This window comes from Camponotus floridanus, unplaced genomic scaffold, assembly GCF_003227725.1.
Source record: "Camponotus floridanus strain SB8 unplaced genomic scaffold, Cflo_v7.5 scaffold1, whole genome shotgun sequence".
Classification (NCBI taxonomy): domain Eukaryota; kingdom Metazoa; phylum Arthropoda; class Insecta; order Hymenoptera; family Formicidae; genus Camponotus; species Camponotus floridanus.
This window is the reverse complement of record NW_020229214.1, coordinates 7,712,199-7,725,019: the sequence shown is the minus strand read 5'-3', so window position 1 is coordinate 7,725,019 and position 12,821 is coordinate 7,712,199. Positions and strand designations below refer to the sequence as shown.

At 31.6% G+C, this 12,821-nt stretch overlaps 1 protein-coding gene across 3 annotated transcripts in view; it reads right to left on the bottom strand.

Moving 5' to 3' along the window:
- Positions 1-2,716: 2,716 nt before the first annotated feature.
- LOC105251318 (neutral ceramidase) overlaps positions 2,717-12,821 on the bottom strand; it is a 41,594-nt gene continuing 31,489 nt past the window's right edge. For all 3 annotated transcript variants that reach the window (XM_011258020.3, XM_011258019.3, XM_011258021.3), the window contains exons 8-15: positions 7,875-7,997; positions 7,592-7,786; positions 6,265-6,495; positions 5,883-5,978; positions 5,389-5,559; positions 3,708-3,823; positions 3,379-3,547; positions 2,717-3,104 (exon numbers count right to left, since the gene is read on the bottom strand). In XM_011258020.3, the coding sequence (XP_011256322.1) occupies positions 3,057-3,104; positions 3,379-3,547; positions 3,708-3,823; positions 5,389-5,559; positions 5,883-5,978; positions 6,265-6,495; positions 7,592-7,786; positions 7,875-7,997 (1,149 nt within the window). In that variant the 3' untranslated portion in view covers positions 2,717-3,056. The remainder of the gene's footprint in view (positions 3,105-3,378; positions 3,548-3,707; positions 3,824-5,388; positions 5,560-5,882; positions 5,979-6,264; positions 6,496-7,591; positions 7,787-7,874; positions 7,998-12,821) is intronic.

Here is a 12,821-nt window from a genome sequence, read left to right as displayed (position 1 = left end):
TTCGTATTCCTCTTGATAATAGTGTCACAGGGTCTGGAGTGATTTGTACTCGAGGATGATAAGTTTATCGAAGGAAAACGAGCCATATCATTCTCCGGTGCTTTCACAATATTTTGCTCGCGATTTCGCGAATAAAGCCCATCGAGGATATTTGTACATTCAATGCAACGTGACCATCTATCTGCTAAGCTGATGACTCGCTTCGTTTGAAGCATCAGCCTCCGAGACTCCATCAATTCACTTCACTTCATTTCCTTTGTTTTTATTCTTATTACCAATTACACTCCTCATTTCCACCAGCGGTTCCTGCTTTGAAGTGTCGACTGTTTATCTCGGCTTTAGCATTCGCAAACGCTTCGACGCTGTTATGCTTGTCCTAGATTACCGCGATGCACTTGAATACAGACTGCGAGTGCAAAGTCGACTGCAAATAATAGCGTATGACATACAGAAATACAGATTGAACATACAAGCGAACATTGAGCTGTGTGTTCGTACGCGTCAATTTATTATATCAATGAAACTTTACCAAGACATCAGCATGCATATTATCCAGTCTTGTTAATTAACATTCGCTTAATATACACAAGCATTCGTGCATTGCGCGAAGTTGTCTCTTCTTCTATATCTCTTTGTTGTATCTCTCTCGTCTTGAATGCGAAATCCAATTAATTAAAAATATCATCAATTAATTAAAAATATCACGACTGTAACAATAATATGAACAGATAGTATTTTATCTTCAATATCGCGAGATAATTGTATCAAGTAAATAAAAGAAAAGATCAATTGAATTTTGAAAGATTGCACAGATAAAAATTGTACATATTAATATATAAAGCAATTAAATAAGTGTCTTTTATACATAATTCATTAGAGGTTATTACCGCAAATCGAATGTTTTTAAGATCATATCTTCCTTAGAAGAAAATAATTTTTCTCCGAGGAAAATAAAGAAATTAAAATCCAATTACGCTCGACGAAAATGTTTTCAAGGAAGACACGTGTAATGTTTTACAATAGGTTATACTCTCGTAAATGAATTTACAACGATATCTCTTTATTTACGTCATTCAGTGAGACGTAAATTAGAGTAATAATTAGAATATAATAAAAATGTTTATTGGTTAAATGTATATAAACAAAGAATGAATTAAAAATATAATATAAATATATATATTTTAATTTATTATTTAAGTTAATTCTAATTTATTTTATTATATGTTTACATGATGTTACTATAAAAGGAAGAATCGTGACATTATCTCATTTGCAAGCAAATCCGTATAAAGAGATATTATATATAATACGAAAAATATAAAGCTATATCTCTATAGGATACATTATCGCATGCAATAGATAAATTATCTCGACGATATCGCATTTCACGCCTCCAACATTTGCATGCAGATTGCGATATCCGAGATTACGAAAAATGTTAATATTATCTTTGTGCTCTGGTGACATGAAATTAATTACTTTGTTTTCTTTGAGTGTAAAAATTATTACATATAAATTATTGTATTTATCGCACAGGGAATAATACGGCGTAATGGATAATCGTTTATTGAGATTATTAAATAAAATCATTTGAAATTAAATCATTTTATTGTTAAACATATATTTCACACTTAACTGATCAATAGAATTTTAATATCTTTCCATAGTCTATAATATTTGTAATTTAATGTTATTTTTAAGCACAATGATTGTATATTTATAATTATTATTTATCACAAAGAAATTTGCATCGTTCAATTAATGTATTCTTAATGATGGATATATTAATTCCAATACATTTAATAGAATTAGAATGTGTCCTAGTGAAGTTTTCTCTTTCTTCAGAGAGTCAGACAAATTATTAATTGAAGAAATATTATTATATTTTTACTTTAATTTAAAGACATAATAATCATTTCATATAGAAAAGCCCTTTATCTATGATATAATCATTTCATATAGAAAAGCCCTTTATCTATGATTTGCATCATTAATTAATAATATACAGGATATAACCTAATTACGAGTAAATATATATAATATGTTGATATGAAATGGTATGCAATGAATGATATAAATGTAATATGCTTTAAAGCATTCAAGTAATGATAATGATATTGTTTATTATTATGATATTTCCAAATTAATAAATAGAATTATAATATATAATACAATCTATAATTTGACTTCAATTGTTAACAAAATAACCATTGTAATTGCTCATAAAATATTTCTGATGTTTGTAGGATATGTTCTTCTTTATTAAAGGTAATTTATTTACAATTTTATTAATATAATAGGTTCATATTATATAAATGATGTTATAAAACATGACCTTATTGTATAAAATAACATGAATAATTTTTGAAATAATATTTAAAATTTGAATAAGAGAGAGGCAATTTTCATGAAAAAAATGTTCTCTTCTAGCTTGAAGAGCCATCAGTAAAATTTTACGATATACATGCAGCAAACTTTCTGAATCAACTCAAACATTGAAATTGTTTTAAATTCCTGCATTTTCAGAGATAAAGGAATTAAATTTTTACAGTCTTTTGAATTCCTTTTGAATATGCTGTCCAAAATTTCTCTTATGTAAAAGTTCGAAAAATAAGATTCAATCAAATTTAATAAAATTCAGGAAGGTGTAATGTAATATTATATATGTACACAATAATATATTTATTATTAAAACAGTTAATATTTTTACAATAACTATTATTTCTGTAATTCAAGCTCGCAAGAATAATTTCAAGTTCTATCTTACAATTAATCATTCACATATGTATCGTGTGTAGTACATATTAATCATTATAGAAAAATCCTAATAGTATCACGTGGCATTGAAAAAAGCAGGAACATATTTTATTTTATATATGAGTTCTGAATACAAAGAGACGCAATATCTTAAAAAAGATATATTCGCTCGTTCACACTCGCCATTTAATCAAAATAGAATATCTATTTACATACACACAGCAGAATTGATTTGATAAATTAAGCGTAATGATTTCCTTATCTAAGGAAGCACATAGTCCGGAAAGATATCCCAACTGTTATTCATAGTAACGTTTACGGATTTTCTGTAATGCAGGAACTTCCACCTGTAAACATCACGAAAAAGTTTGTATGCAATACGCAATTATTTGATATTAACGCAAAATATATAAAAATAAAAAATATATTTTTACAACAGTAAATTTATTATAATAAAAATATAAAATTGTAGAAGCAATCATCGCAAATAAGAAACGTTTATCTTAATATGTGCTTATTTAATATGTTACTTATCTTAATATATATATTATAAAGAGACAATGAGAGGAAGAAAAAAAGAAGAAAAGATCATATATATTTTCATGTTTTATGTTAACTTACTCGAAAATGATTGGTGACACCATAGTAAGGATACACGCCACCAAGAATATAACGGTAGTAACCGTTATGCCTGATGCGATATTCGCCCGGTTTAACGTCCTCTGGGACTTCCCACGTAATGGTCACCTGACTCGATCCTAGTATCACGGAAGTTCTCGTCCATTGAAATCTAAAAGCACACATATATTCGATTACGATGTATTACGTTAAAAGAATCAAGATTTTATAGCTAGAAAAAAATTGTGCTTTTTATTTCAATTTAGGACACTCAATAATAATTATTATTATATGAGAATAGTTTTACGATAAAAATATGATAATATACGTACTTGGTTTCCCAATCAGCGTCTGTAACTATTGGCAACCAAACTTCATCGTCTTCTAACCGCTCCACGGTTAAGAAGGTGCCATCTGTCATTAAATTATTACGCGGATGACCGGCAACCTGTAATATAAGTAATGGAATTATCATGTTATATATAATTAAACAATTATTTCATTATTTCTGTTTCAGATATGTGATCAACAAGAGAAGATCTACATCGCAAAAATATACGATTTTATTTGGGATAAAATCTCAAAGTATTTACCGTGGCTGATGCTGAAAAGTGAGAGAAGTTGTCTCGAGTGATCAATAAAGCCCGAGGGCAGAATAATTCTAAACTGACCTCGCAAGAATCGCGAGTCTCGCGTAAGTTACGGAGCTGTGATTCATTTGTGTCTGCTTTCACGATGCATCTCGCGCTTCTATCGCCGGAAATTATAGCCAGAAGGTAATTTACGATTACTTAATCCGTTCGCACACCGCGTCACCGAAGGCAACCTATTTTCCGAGAGTTACGCGAGCGAGTGCGCGGGAAAACGTCACGTCACTTTTTATCGCGTGACTCAATCGCGATAAAAAATGCGGATCTGCCACGATTAACGTCGAATGACGATTTCCGCAGATGAAAGACACGGCAATCATTCTCCCATTCATCCATCAAGCGAAAGAAAATATAATGGGTTAAAAAATGCGCGTGGTATTTTTATTTCAACGTACAAACATTAACACAGAAATAATTCTTTTCTTTTCACAAATTTGATTAATTTAGCACAAATATATTTTCATAATATATAATTACTAACTAATTGACTAATAAATGTTATAATTGTTAATATTTTGTATAGAATTGTCAATTAATTATATTTTCAATATTATGTAGAAATTTGCATCAATTTGTAATGAAACAAAATCGCCTGGATATGTGTCCATTAATTTCTGTTATGCTATATGAGTATGTCGTAGCTTTGAGGGATATATAACGAAAATAGATCTTCTATGATTTTCTTTTGTTCGAATTTTATGTCCCATGTATCATATTCTGTTAACAGATGTTTGGCTTTTGTCAACCACGGAAAATTCCGTGATTGATAGAGAATCCTGATAAATATTTTGATATATTTCTTCAATCTAAAAATACTCAAAAACGATTATTTAATTCTCTCGACAATAATATCGATTTACACTAAATTTGCATAAAAAGTTGAAATCCTAGCTAAAATATTTTGCACAATTTAATTCACTTTATCACGGTTCGCGAAATTTTCCTATTGTCGCAACGAGCGACCTTGTATAACGGTGTTAATTATTCGAACGTGAATGATTCAAAATGTGCTACGTTGTATTAAAGATTCATTATTGTGGTATTTACAAACAGTGCGCGCAGGTCGCATAGTAATCGGTCTATTTCGTGCCGTCGTTCAATGGCTCGTGAAACGACATGCACTGTCATTTTCAAAGTGGAATTGCATGTATGCATTTTATGCAACCTATCAACCTATCCGAATTCAATTAGATGACATGCTACGTAATATCTTTATAACATTGATACAGATTCGCGAGACATGTCGCAGTCGTTTCTGATCGATTTTTCTATTCGAAAAACAGATGGCGATTTTATGTGCAAAAATTTTTATTAGGTTTTCCGAAATAAAAATCGCAGAGAGATCTGTGAAAGAGATACTCACGAAGATTGCCTTGATCGTGTCACCTGGCGAAGCGACTTTCGATGGTTGTTGGATCACATCGCCAAAGTTACGTCCCCATTTTGGAGTATCATATAAAACGGGAGGTACAAGAGTAATTAGATTGCTTTGCAGCAACTTTGAAGCTGGCGGTCCCGATGGAATAGATTTTTTCTGTAACACCCCAAGTTTGATGAAATATGGCACATCCAATATAAATCCCATAATTCAATACAAATAGCGATTCTGACAACGTAAAAAATAGTTTTCCAATAAGTAATAATATCGTGACGTTGCTCGTTCAATTGCTTTTGAGACAGATATTTATATTTTCACGTATATATATATATATATATATATATATATATATATATATATATATGAATTTATAAAGAGATTAAGATAAGAGAAATGCTTTTTCGATTTTAAATCGAAAATTTAAAATTATTTCTACAAATATTTCACATAATATAATACATTATATATTATTTACTCACTTTAATAGCTGCTTGTACTAGCTCCTGATATTGTCTCAAGTAGATTGTAAGCGTATGCGGGCCATATATAGTCGATGCGCCTTCATACCTCTGTATCTGAAAGTTAATAATTCAACAACTGTATTATACATTATGTATCAGAATGCGTTACGCGAAGGAATGAGTTCGCCACTTGAAATGCAATAAGAATCATCAATCGAGTTTTCTTCCTAACGATTTTATGCGCTGCTTATTTCGTTTACCAAAAGGGAGCTGCGCGAAATTGAAAAGTTTACGATTATTGTAAAAAATCGTCGTAGCAAATTTCGACGCGAAATTCCACGTGCGAAATCTCTAAAGTACTCTCGAGCAAATGCTTTGGTAATAATAATGGGAATTTTACTTGATATTCTTCGGGCGTTGTCACGTAATCGCTGTAAGTATTGCAGAGTCCTGCGACTATTATAGATGTTTCCTCGTCGGACGCATCATTCATGACTTTCTTGATAACCTCTCGCAATCTTCTTCCGGACATTGTCGTGAATTCAGCAGGCACTCCGGCGATGACGACGTTTCCGATTATAGCTACTTGAGTCGAAACGATTTTCGGTTGCCATTGATAGGGTAGCTTCATCTGAAATTCAAGAGAACAATTCGAGATTGTGCGCGATGATTCAGTACGTAATAGTTTAATTACATCGTGCTGTACAAGTAATACTGATATTTCCATTCTTTCCGCGAATCGTTATCGAAACGCGATAATCCATGTTGCATCTTATTGTTGTATTTTTCTCTTCTTATGCAATATCGAGATGCAATATATGAGAAGAATCTACATCATCCAAGACACCATCTAAGTGAAATCTCGCATATTTAATCGCATACTATGATTATGTTAATTATACAGGGTGTTAAAAAAAACCCTGAGGTACTTTGCATGCTCTCAAACGTTTTTAGCTAGCAGTTTCTCCTCTTACTGCTTTATTGCCAACGCCCTTGCATCTCTAAAACGTGTGTTTATTAGTGTTTACGCTGAATATTTTTATTTTTATGATGACTGACCTCACAAACGATCAAAAGGTATGCTTTATCAAATCCTTTTATGAAAATGGCTCTAGTTATGCTGCGGCTATTCGCGCTCTAAGACACCGATATAAACCTGAAAAACTCCCGTGCGACAACGCTTTAACAAGATTAGAATTCGAATTTTTCTGATTGTGCTTTCGTGACGATTTTTAAAAAATCGCTATTAAGTTTAATTTTCTTTGCAATTTTTTCTTTGCACCATCCAAGCTTGATTGTGTTGTTTTCAGTTTAATAAAAAAGTTTCAACAACATGTATTGTGTTTTTTTTTTTTTTTTTTTTTTTTTTAATGGGGCTTTCTCTAAAGGATCGAATATATTCTAAGAGACCAACAAAGCTCCAAACCGCCATAAAAAAACGAAATTAAAACCACTAATAGCGAGATGCTTGGCAGGATATTTACAACCTTTCAAAGACGATTCGAGTTCTGCTTAAACTCAAATGGGAGTCACATCGAACATATAATTTATTAAAAATCAATGTCTTGGGATTATTTTGATGTCCTGTACGCTAACTTTTTCATATTATTAATATTATTTTTTATATACAGGTTTAAAAACTCCTGTTATTTTTTAACACCCTGTACTGATGATGAATTTGGAATTACAATGAAAAATACACTTTATGAAAAAAAAAAGATGTTTACCCGTCCAGTGGCTAGCAAAATAGGTTTCGCGCCCTGGCAGCGAATATCCTCTTTTGTTGGGGCGGCAAGAAAGTTTCGCACGGTATTCCAGAAAGGATTTGACGTTGTTGTCCCCTGCTCGAACGCGAACGAACCCGGTCCGTCGGTGGTTCCAGCTGCGAAGCTGTAGCCCATCGCAGGTATGCAACCGTGAACCTATTAAAAAGCCTGAATAGATCCCGCCATTGTATCGATAATAATTTTCTTTCAAACAGCGATATTATGGATGGCAGGCGTTTTTTACCTCCTCGAATTTGCCCGTTGTCTCGTTATAGAACTCTGCAGACTGCTCTGGCATGTTGACATATTGGTGAACTACTCGCACTGGTCCGACCACTTCCATCGCTTTGTCGCTCTTCCATAATTTCTGTAAAAGAAAGGAGATTTTGCGTCACATGCATACCACAGGTTTTGGATTCTATCAAAATTATGAGTCACATGCATACCACAGGTTTTGGATTCTATCAAGGTACTTTTACAGATGCTGTGAGAGTGAAAGAAATCCTTCATATCTAAACATTTCTGTGATTACGTGGAAAACAAGTGAAGGCAAAATTTGATATAATCGCGAAGAAGATAGATAAGAAAAGTGCATACTCATGTCTGTTATAAAAATTTTTACGCTTTTCCACGTTTACCTTCTGAGAGAAGCTGCCGATGTGAAAATATGCGAAGGTTTTATATGAATCAATAACGTAAGATCGATAGACTGGAAAACAATAAGAAGCAATATCGGAATAAGAAGCGAACTTGACGTTCGCATGTGATTGCGATTGTCATGAGATTAATGCATACCTGTAATTATGATTATTAGATTTCTATATAGAAGGGAGGTATTTTATAATCTATCAAAGAAACTGCAAAAGTGAATGATTACATCATTTAATTCTCTATTTACCTCTGTGTATGTAATTCATAAATCTTTTGTTTTTTAATAAATTTTTCATATAGATTAACGAATATTGCGCTGCTTCAAGTCCGATTATATAATACGTTATCAAATTATTATAATATTATTAATTATTAAATATAATATTATTAATTATTAAATTACTGTAATTAAATTACTATTTTAGCTTTAACTAAATAATTTGTAGATAAAATGAGGTGTAATGATGAAATGAGATGATCTTAAATTAATTAAATAATTAGCTATCTCTTAAAAATTATATCAATAACTGTTTTATAAAACTATGTAAAATACGAAACTAGATTTTTGAGTAAAGAAGAATTTTATAGAGATTATTATAAATTCCATGAATAACATATTCATATTTTACAAGATGGTGAGAAATATTTCACGCGTATATTTTCAATTAAAATTTCATGTACATATATGAAATTGTATCTTTTATTAAAAGTATTTTAATGGAAAATATCCAAAGGAATGAATAAATCACATACATATGTGCAAGCACACAGTAAAAAATTATTAATAAAATAACAATACAAAAATATAATAACAATAAATAAAATTCTAAATTTTTCAGCAAAAATCGCATATCGTTTCACTTTAAATTCATTAACCGCACAGCTTTCAAAAAAAAATAATAATAATAATAAAAGTCGATAAGACTGTTGAAGTCGATTCACGGTTGGAAAAGCTCGACGATGGAAAATAAAAAGTACAATTTGCTGTAGGGTACGAAAAGAGGAAGAAAGTAAACCGAGTTTCGAAATATGAAAAAAAGACATTTCTACGAGGCTGTAACATATCGCACGAGATGCACGCATGCACGTACGCGTGAAACGCATCCGTACTCGCTTGTACAGCATCTTCCCCAGTAGACAACTGTGGAAACTATTTCTCTATCTGCTTTGTGATGCTAATTCCTCACGAAACTGACGATGGCTCCGCCAGTCGTGCACCCGGTCACGCTTAACGACCATACGAATATATATGTTAATTATCACGGTAGCTCTCGGCTTCTGTCTATTCCTAGCGAAAGCACGTTCCGTTCATCCGAGTCGGCCTCGTCTGAATACGCTTGAATGCGCCTTTACCTGTGTTCTGATTGCCCGCTTTTGCGCGGCTTAGATGTTAATAATTCGTTCCTACAGAGCATTCAGATATTGCGTGTTGATTCTGACTCGTCTACTTAACTTTGAACATTTTAAAGCATTTTCAACCCCTTTTCGTGGAAATATGCTGGATATTGAGTCCGACCATTGCGATTGAAAGTCGTCCTTTGATATCCCTATATTGAAGTACTCGAGATTAATTTATGGTTAATTTAAAGTTAATTTAAACAACTTTAAAGACGCGTATTTATTTTTCACTTGAACTGTGCGTATATCTTTATCCATGGTTAATCTTAAGTGGATAGTTGAAATCTAGAGCTTTTGTTAAATTCAAGTCTCAAAGTTACACATGACATTGTCGAGTGAAAGTTTGATTTTTCTCATTTTTTTACCTATCTTCTATTTTAGACCCGCGAATTGAGGATCATTTTTCGATCAGTATTCGATAGAATGATACTGGTAGATAACTCTCTGACAGATGTCTTTGCTATCATCGTTATTGTTATCGTTGAAGGGAAAGTAAGTGGCGGAAAGCGTGTTACACGAGTTATTTCGGTCTCGCGAGAGAGGAAACGATGACGAATGATGAGCGCAGGTACTAGATACACGGATGCTGTGTTCGCAGATATAACTGCACGTATAGCTTTCCCGCCTTTCGAGCATCATCGTCGCGCTTTGTCGATTTTACCTCGATGTCACGAGCAACAGATTAATGCGACACAACGATATACCGCGAGATAAAACACCGTATCCCATCAAAACCTGACATTACGATAGTATCGTTAACTGATCACACATATCGGTACGAATCCTCCGGTAAACGATATTTAATTAATTTCAATCACACGGGAATCGACTTGAATGTGCGCAATATGATGTAGAGCTAGAACGAGAGTCTACTACTATAATCAATCACCATAAAAATGAAATTGATTTTTATATGTTTTATGCACACTGGCGGTCATTATCTTTTCCGAGCGTCTCTCGGGCAACAAATTAGAATATCAATTACTTTTCGGGATTCGGTATTTAACGAGCTGGCTCCATATGGACGCGCAACAATGAAAACACTGATGATGAGAACGCGCCATGGGAACACTTCGACGTGGAAGACTTTAATTAAAAGTTTATATATATTGTTAATAATATAATTAAAAGTATATAATTAAAAGTTTATATATATCGTCCCTGGTTCGAGTCGCGGTCGAGTCCGTTTTGAAAAGAGAAGAAGTCCGTCATCAAGAGGTTGTTGACAGCAGTGTCTGTCATTTTGAGTCCGAGCCCGGCTGTCAAGCTGAGCTGACGTATTAACGTTTCGAGCCGTTATAATATCGTTTCGTGTTATCGTTCTGTATTCCTGTGTTGTTAATAAAGTGCCAGTGTTCCTAGAACCGTGTTCTCATTTACGAGTGTGCGAGTGCGCGAGCGAAATCGTGTGCCGAGAGTTCGCGCCGCGAATACATATATCGAACCGGCGGTCGTAATAATATATATATATATTAGCAAATCAAGATTATATATTCGGTTAGATTCGGGAATTCTTCTTAGTATCGATCGTGACGATTTAAATAAAGTATCTATTGTAAGAGCTATTTAAATATGCGATTCATTATCAAAATGTGACGAGTTTATAAAAGGAAATAAAGTTTTAAAACATACGTAATTATTATATTTATTGTAATGTATTTATTGTATGTATTATAATTATTGTATAATTGCATAATACTTAATAATTAATATTAATAATCAGTATTGCATTAATTAAATCAGTATTACAAGAATAAAATTAAACGGAGATTTTTACTTAATAAATCCATGAAAATTTAATTACAATATTTTGTTCTTATGAATTCAATCTTATAAGAATATAAAAGTAGTTATAAGATAGCAATCAAATTAAAATAGGAAAAAGGCAAAAAAACCACAGCGCTAATATATAATAAGTCAACACATCTTCATATTATCATAATCAGTTGACGCATAATTAAAATGACAGACGTACGTTTCGATCCCGTTCGGATCATTATCAATGTCTAACAAAGGTAAAATTCAAAATTAAATGAAAATTATAAAAACAAACATGGATCAAAGTCGCAATAAAGTCGATATAAACAGAGATCTCGCGGACGCAAACAAAATAAAAAATGCATACAAGAACGATATAAAATTATAAAAGAAAAATTGAATATAATAAAAGGCGCGCGCATAATTATAAAGAATGAAAATTAAATGGACATTTCATGTACGCGAAACGACGATATGTGCCGCTCATCTGTCAGCCTTCCAGAGCTGGTAAAAAAATACGTACAAACCTAGCGCTGTGTGGTTATTTTGTCTTTTTCCTATTTTAATTTGATTTCAATCTTGTTTTAACATTTTTGAAAAAATTCTTGAACCTTGAGAGATAAACATAACGATGGTAATAAAATCGTTTGGAGAAAGCGAGTTACATCAGATGTGTCGAATTACATGGAATATGTTGATATATTATAGAAATAAAGCTATATCTGTTTCACGTAAATTTAGAGTGTTTTTTTTTTCGATTTTTCAGAAGAATTTTTTGTTTGATAAATGTGAATTTTATAATATCATTATACATGCAATACATGTCTAAAGGATGACTAATGAATATTTAAATTAATTTTAATAAATTGTACAAAACTGATTGAATCTTAATATTATAATCTCAGATTACGAATATTTTGTTTAATACAAAAATATTCGCATATACATGCGAATATATATTTATAATCTTAATTTATATATTTTACAAAATTTTACGGTAAGTTTTTTATTTGTGCTCAGTTATAATTTTAAAAATAACTTTTTCATATATTTAGACTGAAAGAAATCTAGCAGTAAAAAGAACAAAATTTAGGATTTTTATATTATTTTATTTTTAATTTTATCTAATTTCTTATAATTCTTATCATGGTACAATTTTAGTTATTGATGAATTGATGATTATTAAATGATGCAGCAAATAATAACAAGTTAATCAATATATAAAATAATTATTAACATATTAAAAATTTAATCTAAAAATAAGAAGGTATATATATTTTCAGGAAGTGAATTTTTACAGCAATTTAGAATCGCGCACGTAAATCGATATTATGTTATTAACGACACTAGATAGTATCCGTTTACTCGGCAATATGTCAACGTT